This window comes from Falco peregrinus, chromosome Z (genome assembly GCF_023634155.1).
Source record: "Falco peregrinus isolate bFalPer1 chromosome Z, bFalPer1.pri, whole genome shotgun sequence".
NCBI classification, from domain to species: domain Eukaryota; kingdom Metazoa; phylum Chordata; class Aves; order Falconiformes; family Falconidae; genus Falco; species Falco peregrinus.
This window is the reverse complement of record NC_073739.1, coordinates 20,187,893-20,206,536: the sequence shown is the minus strand read 5'-3', so window position 1 is coordinate 20,206,536 and position 18,644 is coordinate 20,187,893. Positions and strand designations below refer to the sequence as shown.

Sequence of the window (18,644 nt, the reverse complement as noted above, 5' to 3'; positions counted from 1 at the left end):
TGAAAAACTGCCTAAGTTACTAGCAGTTTATTTAAATACTGAACTTTCCACATTCTTTCCAGAATGGAAAAAATCCAAGCTGTAATTAGACTGAGATCACTGCAATTGCTACCCTGCTGTTGAAGATGATGGCATCTTTGGTCTAGTCTATCTCCTTGTCTCAGACACTGACCCTACTGAGGCACATGTGTGGCAGCCTAGTTTGAATGCAAAGGGCTAACTGAGAAGAGATCTACAAAATGGCCCAGAGAAAGTAAGGGAAAGGGCAGGGGGGCAGAAGGAATGGCTAACCAAAGGTGGGAGGGCAGTGGACAGAAAAGAGCATAGACAGGAGCCTGAACTTCCCCACTGGAAGCCTAGAAAGGGAATGATACTGGCTGGGCTAGCAAACAGATGGACAATTGGGTGCAGAAGGTGGTGAGAGAAAAGCGGAGAGAGATTTGTCAAAAATTGACAGACTTAGTTTTATACTGACATAAAAACTTCCAATTGTAGCTGTAGGAACTGATTCCAGGCTCTAAAATGTAGAGAAGTATATTTAGAAGACAGGCTAAACAACCTGCAGTTCAAGTGATCAAATCCAAAAGAAGGGGAACCTTCAGGAAAACAAAAAACAATCAGTCACACAGAGAAAGTATTTACGCCTGAATGTGATATTCATCACTGAATGCAAAATTCTTCACTTCATCAGTAGTCTAAGGAAGACCACAGACATTCCTGTTTAATGTTAACATCTGGTGTTTGACATGGAAAATTCTCAGGGAACAGTGGCTTCATACATTCAGTGTAACTCCCATTCAAAGTCAAAATACTCCGGACAAAAAGAATTCAACTCTGCAACACTGATTCCCAGCATCAAGCAAATGATTTTAGCCTGTGTTACAGGAAATTGTGCCATTAAATTAATGCAACACATTTCCAAAAATGTAAAATGTTGACAGATGCAACTATTAGATACAGAAAAGTATACCTGGTATCTGATATGCAAGTTAATACCTTCATTTCCATACTGAAACAAGTAAGTAACATAACGGTTTAACTTGTAGGAAAGAGAGTATTATTATTTTACTATTCACAGCATAAACACTTTGTTGGAGAATGGAAACATCCCTGCAGGTACAAGGCAATACATTCTTAGCAAAAGTAGGTGAAGTTGATGTTTCCAATAACTGATACTTAGAAAGAAAGAAGGGGGGTGGGGTGGGAATGAGATGGAGGTAGTGCTAACAGAGTCTGGGTAGGTCATCACTAAACTATTAAGTTATCACATGTTCTTCTTTTAAGTATGCTCTGATTATCTATACGCAATTTCTAATTTAAGAAGAGTGTAACAAATAGAATTTAGATTTAAAAAAAAAAGAGGGTGAAGTTTTTCATGGGTTCCCCCAAAATACCAGGCATTTACCCCCACATAGCCAAAATCAAACCACAAAACACCAAAGCGCAAAGAATTATTGATAAGCATATTACACAAAACTGATAGACTATCATATAAGTATTAGACAAAAGACTGATTCATACAGTAGTACTCGCCCTATGGTTTTATGGATTGCAAACAAAATATTTTCATAAGCAAAGAATGTTAAAAATCCACATCAGTAATTATCTAGTTATGCTGCTATTAAAGGCAGTAACAACAGAAACAGAAGATTTATACCAATAATAACATCTATCCTAATCAGTATATGTTTTTGTGGTCAGTAGAATTCTTCTTCGGGGGAGGTGAGGGGGAAGGGTGGGGGTGGGGGGTGGAGAAGGGAGGAGGTTGTGGAAAAATGCCCCAAAGCCTAAACGCAAGACAGCAACTACTCTGTGCTTGACCCAAAGTCTTTGAAGTTAACAGAAAGTCTTCAACTAAACTGCAAAACACTTTGCATCAGGCCCCTTTTATCATTTAGTGCATTTCCTCAGATTAATCCACAGAGAATACAGAGGTTTTGGTTTTATATATTTTCCACTAGAAAAAGTTTTAAAAATAAAGTAAAATATTACAAGTGTACATTTAGAATTCTCAGCTAAAATAGAAACCTTTGTATTTTTACAAGTTAGAAAATACAGGTATGACTGCTCCTCCTCAGATGCAGATGTGTTTAATCAAAAGTTCTACTTGATTCAGAAATTGCATCTTCCTTTCTTTCTGTCTCACAGTTAAAAAGTATTAGCAGCATCAAGTTTAAAATTTCATTAATAAATAACTGTATTCATTAGAATGAATGTTATGCATTTATTGATTGTGTAACCCTATCCTGCATGTGCTAGTGTCTCGTTACCAAAGATTACCATCTAGTGATAGACTCTGGGGAAACTGATGCTCCAAATAATTACTTACAGACTATTAGTTAATGCCTCAAAGCTAGAAGCCTGTCATAAACTGCCTTTCACAGATTGTTGGTGTAAAACAGGTTTTCGGTGTAAATCTAAACAGAAGAACATAGGACAACACAAGCACTGTGACCACCCTATTCTCACTCTTTTTTTTGGTTACTGATAAGAAAGAGGTTGTCTTTCTGATAAACAGACTAATCGCAAGCCATCACCGGCATAATTTAAAAGGAAGGCGATACAAATCTGAGAAATGCTATTTTGATATGCAACTTCAACACTCTTTTGAAAGAAATAAAGGTAATATATAATCAGTCCTGTAACTTCCTCCTTTTTGTTCTCATCTGTCCTGTGCAGAAATGTTTTTCTACCTCTTTCTTATGTTCTTCTTGCCCAAGGACTTCCTTAATCCTGTATCAGAGATTCAGTGAATTCAGAGGAGTTTGGGAGGTGAAACAGGGTCTTCTCACATGTGAAACAGTGAACTCTCCTTTGGTAAATCACAGAAAATCTTTTCTGATTACTGTCAGTGTTTTAGCTGGTTTCCCAATCCCAAATCCATTTGAGACATATAGGTTAAGAGCCACAGATATTAAATTCACTCATCCCTGAAAAAAACCCCAGAACTTTAACTGTAGCATAACAGTCCCTGGGCATCCATTAAAAATACCTGGACCTGAGCTACATAGCCCTAATGTCACACCTCTGAAACCATGTTAAGTACAGCAGTCCTCATCAGGCAGCTTAGACTTTTAATGGTCAAAATCATACTGTGCATCAGGCTGCTCAGTCAAATCCTGGCACGTCTCTATGGCCGTACATGAGCTGCCTGAGATCCTGTTTCTAAAGCCTTTGAATTCCTTTTAAAATTCCAAACAAGACAAAGTTGGTTTCTGAATGTGAAGCAATCCAAAATAAGCTCACGAGGCCTTACATTAGCAAAAAAACCCAACAACCCAAAAAACTTCTAACAGCTAGTAATGGCTTACATTTCTGGTTTAGAAGAAATTTCTCAACACAGAAATTGTGGCAAGCTTTTCAGTAATTCTGAGACTCACGAGGTATGTGGCACGGCCCAATGAACTCATGAAGATCACAATACACTCAAAATTTGCTGTGTGGAATCCTCTTTGCAGACAAGCATCTGCATGATTCAAACACGGCAGGACTGGAGTAACAGCTGAAAATACAGGGCTCAGTAGGAAAAGGTGCTGCTGTTCTCAAGAACCACAGATTAGAGCTCAGTGCAAAATAAGGAAAATGATGCTACTAAGGTTATGTGAAGACTGTATCTGGAGCAAAAAACAGATGTATTTATCATCTGTAAGTATTTGTTGGTATTTCTGCAAGTCAGAAGCATGTGCTCAATTCAAGCCCTGACAATAACATATACTGGTACTCTATTTTTCACTCAAAGAAAAATAAAATAGTTCTTTGCAGTTGCACTTTCAATCTTCACCCCACGCCCCACCCCCATTTGAAAGTTGCTGAATTACTTAGAAAACCTAAGAAGTATTTTGACTTAAGGCAAGTGAACATTCCAGATTGTTGCTTGTAGTAGAGTTTTGATTATGCTGGAGTAGAATTCTGTCATTCTCAGTGCTTAAAACACTTAAGTCCCAGAGACTTACTGGAAGGAAGACTAAATGACATACTACAGTAAGTTAGTATCTGTTAGCACCTGGTGCAAAGGCAACAAAACAAACCAGTTATGACGAAGGCGTTCACAGGTGGACCAATGTCACCTTTTCGGGAGAAACAGCACAGACGATAGATACAATTTCCCTGTATATTTTCTCTATTAACAGAAAAATACTAATACATATTAACCTATCTATCCTGCCTGTGTTAATCCATCTAAGTTACCTTAAAACTATGTTAGCAATAAGTTGAAGATAACAGTTCAGACTTTAGTCAGTTCCTAAGTCAGTTTCCTGCTTGTAATGCACAGCATTTTTAGGATGAGATTCCAATTGGTAACTTCAGGGTGCCGGAGCACACCACTAACAAACCAAGCCTCCCATAAGAGTTCAGGTACATATACTATACGGAACACTTCAAAATGCAATCACAGCTGGAAATTCCAGTTTGAAAAAACATTAGACAACAGATTTGCCATGTTTTTTAATTTTTTTAATGGCTGGCAAATACATTTGTTGCAGATAGTATAAAACTGCGTACAGAAAGTGCACAAAAACCCCAGTCAAACCCTAGAAAATAAAGGTTCCATTTTTCAACAGCTGTAACTAAGCACCAACAACATAAAGTCTAGTTAATTGTCGCACGGCAACTTCATTACAACTTTTACTATATAATTTATCATCTGTTGATAGCAATGGTGCCAGCTGCAGAAATATTAAAATGGATTAAAATTATTTCAGCAGAAATGCACCTACTGCTTCTTGTCTTACAGTAATGTGGTAAGTCCTGTAACATTTTTATAAATCAGAAAGGAAGAAGTCTTGTGTCATGTGGCTGGTGACTCTTGCCAACTCACTCTGCAACTATGATAAATCTCATTTGCTTATTAGCAACCACCAGTACAGAATACTGACAGCTAAATCATAAGAACTCAAGTTACAGTGCCATTTGCTATTGACTAAAACATATGCAAACTCTTTAAAAGAGGAAAGTATGCTTATCTTATTCTGAAAAAAATATTGGGGGAACATAGTAATGGAACATAAAATCTCAGTGGGCAAAAGGAATTAAACAAATATCTTGACTACATGTCCACTATGAAAAACTAATATTCAGCATTCCACAGTGAATTAAAAGCAGATTGCATTTTATCAATGAAAACAAACGTATTCTGAAAATGAAAACAGCCACAGGATGTTTTTCTTCAAATATTTCGAAACTCAAGTTAATGAAAAGGTAAACAGTATAGTCTGCATTTCATGTGACCTACTGAATATTGCTAGGAATAGAAAATCAATGATTTTTTTTATTGTGTTTAATAAGTAACTGGGGGAAAAGAAGAGATAATATATTGGAAAATTAACTTTTGTTAAAGAACAGAAGGGACACCTTCTTCATTGGGGATATGCTATGGCCAACCAAGCAACTAATAGATTTATGATGGCTTAGCCACCACTTGTCAACAGTACTGTAATAATGAATTATTCATGTTCTTCCACTGCAGTGAGGTTAAAAACTCTCTATGGGTTTAAAAAAGCATCAGCACCTATCCACAAACTTGGTATGAAAGATGAGATACACTCACTACAAGGTGTGAGATCAACAGACTTTTGTACCACTGAACAACAAGACCAGCAAAATGTAACAGACATAACAGTTCTAAACCCCAAAACAATTCCATGAAGATACCTGTATAACCTGCTTTCAAGGATTACAGCTAATTGAAGCCTATTTTAAGTAAATATGGAAAGCATACAATCAGCCATGACTATGAATACATCAAAAATAATGGGACAAAATAAACTAGTAAGATTAATAATATTCCTTCTGTATTCTCAGCAATAAAGTTGTCCTCATAGAAAATAAAATTCCAATTGCAAACATGTAAACTCCTTTAAAACAACAGCATCAGTTACTTAATTTTGGGGCTTCTATACTTTGTGTAGCCAGCATAATCCTGACCCGTTTGAATTCTTGGCAGAAGAATCTCCTACAGGAAGTGGCAAAATGTCTTACTGTTTGAATTTAGCAACCCTTTTCAAGCACAAAATCCCTCTCCATGTGCCCTCATACATCCAGAATCTTCACTTCTGCACCATTTCTAATATTACAGCAACGAGTTTTTTACTAGCTTACCTTCAGACTGGAAAACCTCCGTCAAATAGATTTAAAAGAAGAATGCTGCTTTTAGGCTCCATATCAGTTTATCTGTTACCTTTTTTACTCTTCTTTATCATTAAAAGAAGGAAAAGCAGTAAGATACTTCCATCCAAACACTGCTCATGAAATACAAAATTCCTATAAAACTTTCCTCTTCACTTGATTTTGCTCACATGAAGCATGGAAATCCTACTGCACACTACGCTAATAACTTAACGGTATCACACATGACTGTGCTTTGCAACAGCATAGCTATATTACAAATCAATGATGCCATTATAGGATGAAGTGACTCTATTCTACATGAAAACTTAGCCTCTAGACTATAAATATTTCAGATTTCAGACTCCCTCAGTGGACCCACCCATAAGAATTCAGGAAGATGGGAAGGAATTGATTCAGAATTGCTTTCTGACATCAGTTCTGCAGCACATCCCTTAAACCAGTACTTGTTTCTGCTCTTCTTCACTTTTCTTCTAGAGCATCCGCAACCTCAACTGCTTATTTCAACAAGCGTCTTCCCACTTGTACATCTTTATCTCTTACAAACATCAGTAGTTAGATAGGTAATATTTAATAATGTACCACTGGTGGGCTTCAGGAGAAACACTGCACTGAAATTTGTGAGCCACAGCGTTATTAAAATTCTACCTGTTTGTCACATTTTGTTCACATGTGGAAACTGCATCTAGAAGTGTTTAGTCTTTTTCTAACTGTTATTGAAAGCTTAGATATTTTTACACTGACTGAACCGTATATATACTACATAAAATGAATCTATTTATGAAGACTCAAAAACCACTACTATGTTTCCTGGTATTCTGTTCTAGTTACTAGGGATTAGCCCACCAGTCTAGATGACAAGCCACTTGTACTAAACAGCTATACAATTTTTTCTGTAGGTATGTCTTAGTGGGTAAATTTCCTTAGAAAAGGAAATAAGGTCTATAATGAAGATGCACTCTAACATACAGAACACACTGCAGATGCATGTACTCCCACCCACATATGCACCTTTTCCTAAGAAGCACTCTCACACTCACAGAAGCAGTGGAAATAAAATAAAAAACATCAAACCTCACCTTTCTGCAGACAGTTTCGAAATTAACTTCTGTTCTAAGAGCCATTCTGGTAACTTCATCTGGCTTTATCTCCTGTGGATGAAAGACATATTTATTCTTCTTATGAACAGACTTCACAAAATCTTTCTAAGGTTCACCTTCCTCATAAACATTCTAACTTCATGGAATCCCCCTCTGATCTCTTACAGGAAGGAAATCAGTTTGTTACACAGAGATTTCTTTTGTGTGTATGTAAAATACTACATTTACTGACTTCCAAAACGTTACAACTAATCTGACTGTTACCTACTACTACTGAGGACAACAGAAATTTTCAACAGCAAAGTATGCAGAAGGCTGATTTTATTTACACAAATGTCTAAATTGTATAGTTGTGCTACAAATAAACTTTGGAAGGTTTTAAATGCCTCACTGATCTTAGATTCTCAAGTTATACCAGAACTTATCAACATACATGAATGCGTAAGTTTAAAACAAAGAAAATTAAGCTGAGGAGAAAAAAAAAATAAAATATTTCTCTTTTCTGAAGAGACTGACTACACATGCAGTTTTCATTCCTGGACTTAAGCATTTCCATTGGCAGCTGAAATAGAGGAATGAAAATCCTGGACAAGTGGATTTTGTTAAAAGTTGAATATTTTATGAAACATGCCCCCATAGCAGACTTCTCATTATTTAAAAATACATTCTTTATATACGTTGTATTACAAAATGCCCTATTAACCTTATCAATTGAATGCATTGAATATTGGATTTTTCGTCCAAGGGCACTGTGTCAAATCATGTTACATACCAGTTGTTTGTCAGACAGCCATTTTAAAAGCAGTTTAACTACTGTTATGTAGAACCCAAATAACTCTACACATTTATTGTTCTGAAAAATGAGAAACTTTGTACAAAGAAACCTAGTTATTCTGATAGCTTTCAACTAGACGTATCCTGTATCAAAATGCTGGTGGTTTCAACACTTGAAGAAAATTATCTGTTTGCTGAATTTCTAAAATTCCAGGAAACTAAGATGACTTAAATATAAAATACACTAATTTTGCAACACTTGTGGTTAATAATGAAGAAGAAAACCTAAACTGGAAGCGCCCATGCAAGGTACTACAGTTGAGAAAACAAGACATGTCCAGGTGCTTGGGCTGCACCTGTAGTTAACGTTACACTCAGATCTGGACAAGCAAGGCACAAACTGAAAACCCTTAAAAGCAACTACTGTAACTATTGGCTCAGAATAATTAATGTATTAGCAAAGATTCAAATGCAAATCAAATTATGGGAGACATGATAATTTACAAATGGCTAGGAAAAAAATGTGTACTATATAATAGCAAAGACTGTAATGTCCAACAACTAAGTTGTATCTGTTCCTTTCTCTGTTTTTCCCTACTTAATTATCCTTGATGAGTATTCCCACACTTTAATACCCTGCTCAATTATTAAGTTTCCATATCCTACCCTGTTTCTGTCCTAAGTCTGGAGCAGTCTGCACACTTCCTTAGACGTAATTTCAGAAAGAACCAAGTAGATTACTTTTGTAAACACAGTCACACTTTATGTTTCAAAACCCTACGCTGTCCTTCCTTCTATATGTTACCTAGACCTTTAAGGTGTTGTGTAAATAGCATGTGTCTTACAACTATAACAAAACATATAATAATGGGGACAAAGTAACAAAAAAAATTAATAATAAAAAAATAAATCTCTTTTTGTGAATGTCAGAAGAGCTTCCTGACAATGAGGTCTAGAAGTCTGCAAAATCATCTCCCAGAGGTACATTGGTGGAAGACCAATCACTTGGAGGACAGAATCCAGACTGGAAAAACACTGGTGGATATAGGAAACAATCTTCTACTGGCAGATAGACAGTTGGATGACCTAACAGAATCTAGAGATGGAAAAGACCTATGATTCAGTTTTCCATGACTTTTCAAAGCATTTCACAGATGGTGAAAGTAGGACACAGTGGTTAAGTGACATGCTTACTGTCACATAGTTGGTTGGGGGCTATGAATGAAGCTCTGGAACGCAATACTATTCATTAAATCAAGCTGTTGCTTTATTAAAAAAAAAAAAGATAATTTATCTGATCTTCATCCCAAATAAATCTGCCTATATCCTGTCTCTTTAGGGTTCAAACGCAGCAACCTGATTCAGAGGGGAGGCAGGTAAACTTCAGCAATCCCTGCACTAGGATGTCAAAGGTTTAAATTTTGTATGACAATATTGCAGAACTCCCTTAATACTGCAGAATCAAGCATAATAACAAAGAAAGAATTACAGTTTGGAATGTGAAATAATGAATGGAGCTTCACTGATATGCTTAGAATACAGAATGAGGCCAAGAACCTCCTGTTAAGGCTTAAAGCCGCAAATATATAAAGTGCTTCCTTCATGTCTCTTAAATTTAAGGCAAACCAAGCATTTTTGACTTAATAGTTTTCAGCAGCACCCTGGTTTTGTAAAAGCAGTCATGTAAGTCAAGTTATTGGAATAAAGACCTTTCTTCTGCATCTATTAAGGGTCAGCAGCAGACAAGAAAATAGGAAAAGGTTATGGTGATATCTTCTCCAGCATAATTTTGTCAACTTTGCCCGTAGCTCAAGAACTCCCAACTCACAAAGAGAACTTTTGCATTGAATATCTATTACGAAATCTTCTTTCACTGATTATGCTACAGGATGTTATAAGCGGCTGTCACCTCCAGCATCTCTGGGACCAGTCCAGGGATTCCTCTGGCCCTGCTGCTGGAGCCTAGCCTGGTGCATACAGAGATCTGGAGGTCTCCATCACAGGTCCACAGATGTAGCAGGTTCAACCAATAGTGAAGCTCAGCTATGAGTGAGCTGCCATAAACAAGGCACCACCTTTGACAGCAGCCACGTGTAATACTCCCACAACTCACGTGAACTTAAGTACAGCCAGCCAACCTCCTTTTCATCTTGTCAGGATACTGTGTGTGCTCCCTCCTACCCCCCTCTAGATTCACAAGCACATGCATACATGCATATTCATGAATCCCTCAAATATCAGCACAGCATATCGCCCTGTCCATCTAATCCTCTGCCTACGTCCAGAGCCCTTTTATCCATCTCACGGGCCTCCTACTTGCTGGCTGGCAGCAAATCACTAGCAGGCAGATGCACGCACTCACACTCTCGTCTTACAGGTACCCCATGCTCTCAGGTTTATCCCAAACACCAGCATAGGCCCTCTGTCCACCTGATACCCCTGCCGGGGACACAATGCCTCCCACTCACTGCTAGTACAACTTGAAGTTTGTTAGTGAGTTAGACATACCAAACAGACACATGTGAGGTCAAACCATGTGAAAATACAGACACTGCCTGCCTCCATCAGCAGCAGACACCAGGCATGTGGGCTGCGACCTGTGGTCCGGTCCCAGTCCAGATGCTGGGCTGAGAGCCTGTCCTGCAGTCTCACCCACAGCTGTACCCAGAGCACACACAGTCCCTGTCCTCCCAGCTAGGACATGTGTTGCTCCTGCCCCCGTGGCTGGAGCCAAGACCCTCACCTGTTTCTGCGTCTGACACCACAGGCTTGGGGCACCTACACCCTTGTCTGACTCCAGTTTCTGGTCCTGCACCCACTCATGCCAGTCCCTCCCATAGCTGGCACCTAGTCCCCACAGAACTCGCACACACAGGGTGAAGAGTGAGATTCCACAGAGTTAAGCGAGGATTTATACAAAAAATACAGACTGTGGCGATCAGACACAGGGCTTGGTCAGGTAAGTGTACTGACTGGCACTGGTTGGGACTGCCCCCTCTGATACTTGTTCCCACTGATGCCCCCTAAACATTGTTTAGTAAATTTCATACAGTCCACAGGTCCCCTGGTATCCCAAAATCCTCAAGGTCATCTTGCTTCCCCTTATCAGTTACAAAGTCCAGGCTGACCTTCCCCAAAGCAATACCAGTAGCTTCTTAATGGCCCGTTACTTAGTGACTGGAGATTTTTTGTCTTTGTCACTATCTCCATTATCCCTTGTCCATCAGCTCTGTTCCGCTCTCTGTTTTTGTTTATACCCTTCTCCCTTCACTTACTATACCCTTAGCTTTGAAAAGGTCTGCTACTGGAGGCTCATAATGAAGCTCTCACCATGTTCCACATGCCCTCACACATTACAGCTGCTTTCTGAAATGGTATCATAATATCCTGTGCCAGTAAGTTTCCAAGATTAATGAGAAGTTATGTTACAAGTGCTGAGGGAATACAAAAGTTAAGAGGGAACCAGATAATACGATACCTCATGAAGTATCCGGTCCACGATAACCCCAGATTAGACAAATACAGACAAAGTCCTCCAGCCCCCCCAACCAACACAGACACTTCTCTTCCCTCGAAAATCATCTCTGAGAAATATTTTAAACAACCTCCAAATACCTATAAAAAAAACAAGCCTTAAAAGTAAGGTGTTGAAGTAGTGACTGCCTCTTGAGAGATGACAGAAAATCAACTGTTGGAATCAACATGCATGCTTCCCTGCATGCTGACCATGTTTTTCTCTTGTGGGAAAGAGACTGCAAATACAAGAGCTACCGACTTGCAGACACACTGCCAGCGCTGATAGCACCAAGTGCCCTAGATTGCAAATGCTGGCACGCTGATGGATAACGTGTAGTAGAGCAACAAGGGGAACCAATCCTTTTCATTACAGACTGCACTCCTATCTCAACTTCTGTCATGATGCCCTTTCAGAGACGGGGACTTGTGCAAGAGAAGAGGCTGATGTACACAACACAAAGCACAACGCCGTAGCTCGCCCTGTCCTGGTGCCTCAGCTGAGCCAACAACTGCCACAGGAGCAACCCAGATGAGACTGCAAGGAGGTGGCGAAGGCAACTGAGTGGCAGCAGCAGGACCAGCCTGACTCTCAGAGCTGGGACCTGCACTATTTTTCAACAATGTTCACAATGTGGAGACAGAGGCTCCTCCAGGTGTTTGCCGCTCGAGCAGCTGCTCCGCACGCCGGTGGGCAGCGGGGGGACGCCAGGCAAGGCAGCCCGCCAGCTGGTTGGACCTCATCACGGCTGCCGGCACAGGGCTAGGCCTTGGCCTGAGGTTCAGTTGAATAAACAGGATGTGAGAAACTACTGGACATGACATAAGAAAACTGCTGGATGTAACAGATAATGCGAGAAGCTGACAGAGCGGCTGGATTTTACAGATGATTAAGGCAGAGTTACATGAAAAACAGACAAGCTCCATGGAAAGGTGGAGTACAGGGCAGCTTTCAGGGGAGCCATCTTGCAAGGCTGATGGTACCAAGGTAACCACACTGGTAATAACACATGAAGCCAAGACCGCCTACAAAGTCACTGGAATACCAAATTTGGGGAAAAACTAATTATGGGTGGGCAAAGACTGGCCTGGGCTGGGAAAAGGGAGTGCTGGGGCTCAGGAAGGGAGGGACATGGCAGCGGGGGTAGCTGTGGGGCAGCCATGCAGCTCTGAGGCCGGTCCCAGTACCAGAGACAGCAAACTTACCCCACTGCTTACAGAAACTTAGAACAGCAAAGTCTGGGGTTTTCGTTTTTTAGATGCTGAACTTATTTCAATAAACTATAGCTGCCTTATACAGGAAGGCAAGACTATATCGAACACAAGTATGTCAAGCATAAATGGCATCTGAAAATAGGATTTCATGCCAACACGACTAATGCTTACTCAGACAGCATTTTATCCAAGTGATACTGAGGAAGACACAGTTTCTGACTTAATGGGTATGGAAATGTAATTTATCGAATAGCATCTGGAAGACAGAAAAGACACAAAAAACCCCCTGTCGGATGGCACATCTCAGAAACACAAGATTATTCACAAAAAATGTATTCCCAACTATGCTGTGGAAAGCAGTTTTAGGTGACTCTGAAAAAAAAAAAAAGTTTGCCAGTAGTGGCCTGTGGAAGCAATTTATGAGTCCTCACACTATTAAAAACTAAGTTATTTCAATTTTGACTAGTATTTTCCTTTTACCTTTATCATGCAATGCATTCATTTTCCTCATTATTTTTTCAAATTTTCTCAGTTCTACGTGTTAAGCCTTTCCTTACGAAACCACTCCATGCAGACCACCTTCAGAAGATGATTTTTGTCTTAAAATGGAGTAATTTATGCAAAAAAATAAGTAATAGAATCAGGGTATATACCAGTACATAACAGAACACTTCAAATATTTCTGGTGAAATCTCAACTGCAGTTTGTTACCCATTACTGCACTTGCTGTTTTCTGTCATTTTTCCAGGTTCCTCAGTAAGGAGAAAAGGATAGAGAAAAAAACCCCAAACCTCATTTCAGAACATAACTTGTTTTTTTTCCCCCTATAACTTAATTACTGCATGGCTTCCTGTCATAACCAATTTGTTCCCCTAAGTCTATAAAAGTTCAGTATTTTAGTCATTCAGACCAAAAGTAGTCTTCGACTTTTAGTGTAAATATTACCATTGTGAAAGTACAAAAAAAAGGTATATCTTCAAAGCAGTGAAATAAAGCAGCCATGGTTTACCTGGAAGTTCATATGCTTTTCAAAAAGAAACTAAATCCATGATAACACTACAAGTTTGTTTCAGCTACAAAGGCCTGTTTTCAAGAAATGCAGTGCTCTAACTGGTCACACCAAACTGATTATGAAGAAAAAAATGACACTTTTTTCCCTTGACAGTTTACAAATCCAAATCCTTTGTCAGTAACTGTGACCCAAATATATCTAAACACACACACACAAGAATTTCTACAGATATAAGTCTCATTAGTGGACCACCAGTAACAAACTAAATGGCACTTTGCCTATGTAAAAAATAAATCCACCCCGCAGGCCATATTCTCCCAAGCCCGTATTTGAGCAGATGTGAAACCAGGATGAATAGTATTGCCAGGAGGGGCATTTGGATAAAATCAATAAACAGAACAGTAGGACAGAAAATTTAAGCTAGTAAGTAAAAATCTGATATTGTCTAGTTAAGCATGTCTTAAGCTTATTAATAAAGTCTATTGAACAGATCAGCACTACACTGAGATATCTGCTTTATTATAAAATCACTATGTAATTTAACCAACAGACAGAATTAAGCACATTTGAATAGCTGGCTGCCTTCCTACCAGTACTTACGCACTATTACCAAGTCACCTCTCAAGCCCTCTTTTGAGTAAAGTCCTGACCTTCCTGCACCACAGAATAAACATTCGTCCGTATGCAACCTCTGTAAGTCTTTTCTGCATTTGCTCTCATTTTTTAATTATAACTTTTTAAAATAGGAATAAAATGGTATACAGTATTTATCTTGGTAATACAAAGAAGAGAACTCTCATTCTACACAAAAAACTTCTAGTCTTCCTTACTCCTGGAAATTTAATCTTCCATTTGGCTTTACTTTTTTCCTCAATGGAATCCAGGCAATCCAGGTCACTCTCATCTTTATCCATCACCTTTAAATTACGTAAAATCCTTCCAGAGAAGTCTACTGCTTTGTCTCAAATTTCTCTAACTGTAACCTGATGTTAGGTAAACTCAGAACACTGTATTTATTACTTGTTTGTGACTGCACCTTCTGCAGTAAAGCTTTTGACACCTAAAGACTCAGAGTTTTGCTTTAATGATTTCCTGCTTTGTTGACAGTGACAAGTAAACCCTGTTTATCACCTCTGACCAAATAACATGAGAACACCCGAATGATGCAACTGCACCATTTATTTTACTTAGTGCTAATAAATTGGTTGGATAATCATTAAATTGTTTCATTTCTAATTAACAAAACCACAAGCTCATACATTACTTTAAATGGATATACTAGCACTACTTCGTTACTAAAAATTCTGTTGCTAGCCGCCCCTAGAAATCTCCAGTCTTCGCACCCATATATTTCTACTAAAAATACAGCACAATCTGAAAGTATGGCAAGCAAAACCCAGGTATTTTTCAACAGAAATTCAATTCAGCACTTCAATACTGAAACCCCATGCCATTGCCTCCTGCTGCAGCACATGGCAGACAATATACCTAACGCGGATGTGTATACCACAGTTAGCAAGGGTTTCAAATTACTGCTGAGGAGGACTGAGGTTTTCAACTCACAGGTGAGAATCAGATTCACACAGACTGATTCACAGGGAGTCTCTGATGGTGCTGTTAGGGCCATCCCTGTCACAAGTCACTTGCTCAGAATATTACGGCCCTTCATGAGTCAGGTATCTAGATACCTCCATGCTAGAAGCTTTTCTGACTTATTTTTCTTCCTCAACAGTAATTTGGAAAAAAGCTGCACCCACCAATCCTCTGTCAGCTCACCCACTGGCCCATGTAGCTGAAATGGGGGTTCGTTCTTGGGGTTCTTGGCTGAATCACACTTGGGGGTCAGGGCAAAGGATGTGCTGGGAAACTTCAGCACCTCAGCTCCCCCAGTTTACAGGATCCCCCCCCTACACACATAATGGCCTTGCTATGCCTCCCAAACCACACTCAGTTCATGCTAGATTTAAATAAAATTCAATTTAAAGCATTTATTTGTAATACTCGAAACAGACATAGAAACATTTATAAAATGCTTAGGTAAGGAAAGACAAGGCACTGGCAGCACCTCACTGGAATAAATCCTTACTTTTAAAATTACAGATGGGCACAAAAGCTAAGCCATGCAAACATGTAAAGCTTATAAAAATACACAGTACTCTACTAAGTGTTAACAGAGACCATAAAAGACAATAATTAACGACTGTAGGGTGAATGTGTTTGGGAAGATGGGTTCCCAATCTTTTTCATCTAGTATAATGTAATATACTGTGTAAATACCTGTGTTATAAGGAACAGACAACTACAGGAAAGCAAAACCACAACAAAAAAAGATTCCACAGATCTTTTTTTGTTCCACCAGTCCAACCAACAAAGCTTTTCCCAGCAACCTGACTGGATGACTTGCTTCTGTATCATCACATACTGAAACCAGAGGTTTTATCCAGTAGAAATGAAGACATTTTCTCTCTAATTGCAGACAAATTAAGTGAATTATAATTTAAATACATTCCCCTGTATTGTTAGGGTTGAAGATTATTATTATTATGTCCTACCATAATTACAGTATTTTTCACTTATCAAATATCTAGATTCTCTATTACAAAGAGGAAGGAAAGCATAAAAAGAAATGGTTCTACAGTTGCTAATTTTCCTAAAGTATACACTAAAAAAATCATGGATTTTTTAATGACTTTGCGTGTTTCATCGACTGCCTTATTCTTTCAAAAGCTTTATAGAATTTAAAGTGGTTTTAACTTGTCTATTAATTTAATGTATGATTTCTCAAAATAAAAGATAATCTTCCTTAAAATAATTAATTTTCAGCCTTGTTGGATTAATAACAACTTGGGCAGCAATTCTACTGAACAGATTAAGAAAAAATAGTACAACTTAGTTCTCATTTCAAAAAATCAAAATTAAATAAGTAACTAGAGGAAATTATTAGAACAGAACTTCCCAAAAAATTGAAACCTGTAGAACTATCTCACTTTAGATGAATATATGGCTTTAGATGAAAATATAGATCTCACTTTGGATGAAAATATAGATTTTGATGGGAACTAACTATTGCTAACCTGTTAAAAAAAAGAGCACTCCAAAATTACAGTTAATCATTGGGAACGCAAGAATGTATTTCAAGTGGAACTTGTCTAGCAATTGTACTTTTTGTAAACTACACTGGTGTCAGGTTTTTGCTGGCACTGATTTTAAACATTACTAAATGTCTACAGTATTGCTGTCTCAGTTTAGATCCAAGTGAAATTCAATGTCAACCTGTGAGTTTTCATCTACTAAGTTTTACACTACAAAATTTTATAGTTTTCAGTTTTTTATTGTTCTCTGGGAAGTTAAAGTTATTAAAATAGTCAATCAAAAGTACACAATATTTCTATAAACGTAATTTTGCCCAAATGGTTACCACCTTCATCTAGCTAAATATCCTTATTCTGATATGCTGTACAAGCTCTCTCAAAAGCAGAGCATGCAGCTGAGGCAAAGACTACTAATTCATACAGTTTGGTAACAAAACAAAATGCAAAAACAACTCCCCAAAAGAAAACTTAACATGGCTAGTTTGTTTAAGCTGTTGTAAAATACCCAAACTTTATTTGGCAAGTATAGGCTGCTCTTTTCTGCCACGTTTATAAACTAATTTAATATTTCAAGAGGTATGCAAGTCAAATGCCAGCAATTACATCAGTCCACTGAGACGAACACTGTGAACTTGGCATTTTACTTAGTCAATCAGATTAAATGAATTGTTTAATTTTGGAGGTTCCCATCTGATTCAGTAGCCACTTTCAAGGAGCAAGCAACCATTTTCACCACAGGATACAAAAAAGAAGTGTTAGCAAGTCTGTAATCTTGTGACAATTTCAGAAGTAGAAGGTATTATGAAGGTAAACTACATTTACAAACATTCAAAAGAAAAGTTACAAAAAAGGAAAAAACGAGCTCACTGGATTATTCAGTACAGCGAGCATGATGATGCCAAAATTATCTTTATTTGAATATTATTTTTTTCTTCAAACATCTTTTAGTTCTGAATGTCAATATTCATTTGCACTGGTACAATCTGTAATTTCACTCTGTACTGGCAATTTGTTCCACGCTGCTTTTCTAATATTAAAATAACAACCACATGCAATTTCAGGGTTAACATATTTCCAAGCAGTCCTGTGTTGGCTGGAACTATCTTCGGTTTTGAATTACTATCCCCGGTATTCACAACTGTTGCCAGTATTGCTGGTTGCCAGATGAACTGTTTTTGTAAAAATTAAAGAAAAACAGTGTTACCTGCCAGAAGGGGACGCTATGCACAACCAGCAGAAAGCTGTCTCTTACTCGGTTTAGTCTCCTTTCTCCCAGCAGGAGCTTAAGCCAGCAAGACTGCCACCAAAGCAGCCAGGAAAAGTTATGTGCTATATTCTCACAACGTTCCCAATGAAGACAGCAACTGACAAATGACTGCAATCCAGCTAATGATCCCCACTTGCTAGATTCTGGTTTGAAATAGATATGGAAACAGAATTGACTAAGAAAAACAGAAGAACCTGAAAAGATGCAGAAAGATGTAGAAGAGTACGAATACACACAGTCATATAATATACGGGGCCCCTTTGCCTGTTTCCAGAGGGCATAGAGGAAAAGAGTTCAAAGTTTAGACACAATGGGGAAAGAAATAATTTCCTTTTTCCATTCCCCTTCCCAGTACATCTCCAGGATCTAGTCTTTTCTTAAAAGCACCATGCGGAAGAAGAAAAATTACTTTTTGCCCTTTCCTAGAGATCTTGAAACTTGAGCAAGACAAACCTGCTACTTCATTTGCCCAAGGTGAGGGGTAAAGATGGAAAGAAGAGATCTGGCAACAAAACATGAAAAACACCATTTTTTTTCAGTACCTA

General features: G+C 38.3%; 1 protein-coding gene across 3 annotated transcripts in view; it reads right to left on the bottom strand.

Moving 5' to 3' along the window:
• SRFBP1 (serum response factor binding protein 1) overlaps positions 1-18,644 on the bottom strand; it is an 83,146-nt gene that overhangs the window by 19,192 nt on the left and 45,310 nt on the right. For 2 of the 3 annotated variants that reach the window (XM_055791152.1, XM_013297218.3), the window contains exon 4: positions 7,206-7,277. The exons of the other annotated variant lie outside the window; for it this stretch is intronic. In XM_055791152.1, the coding sequence (XP_055647127.1) occupies positions 7,206-7,277 (72 nt within the window). The remainder of the gene's footprint in view (positions 1-7,205; positions 7,278-18,644) is intronic. 3 annotated transcript variants of the gene reach the window in all.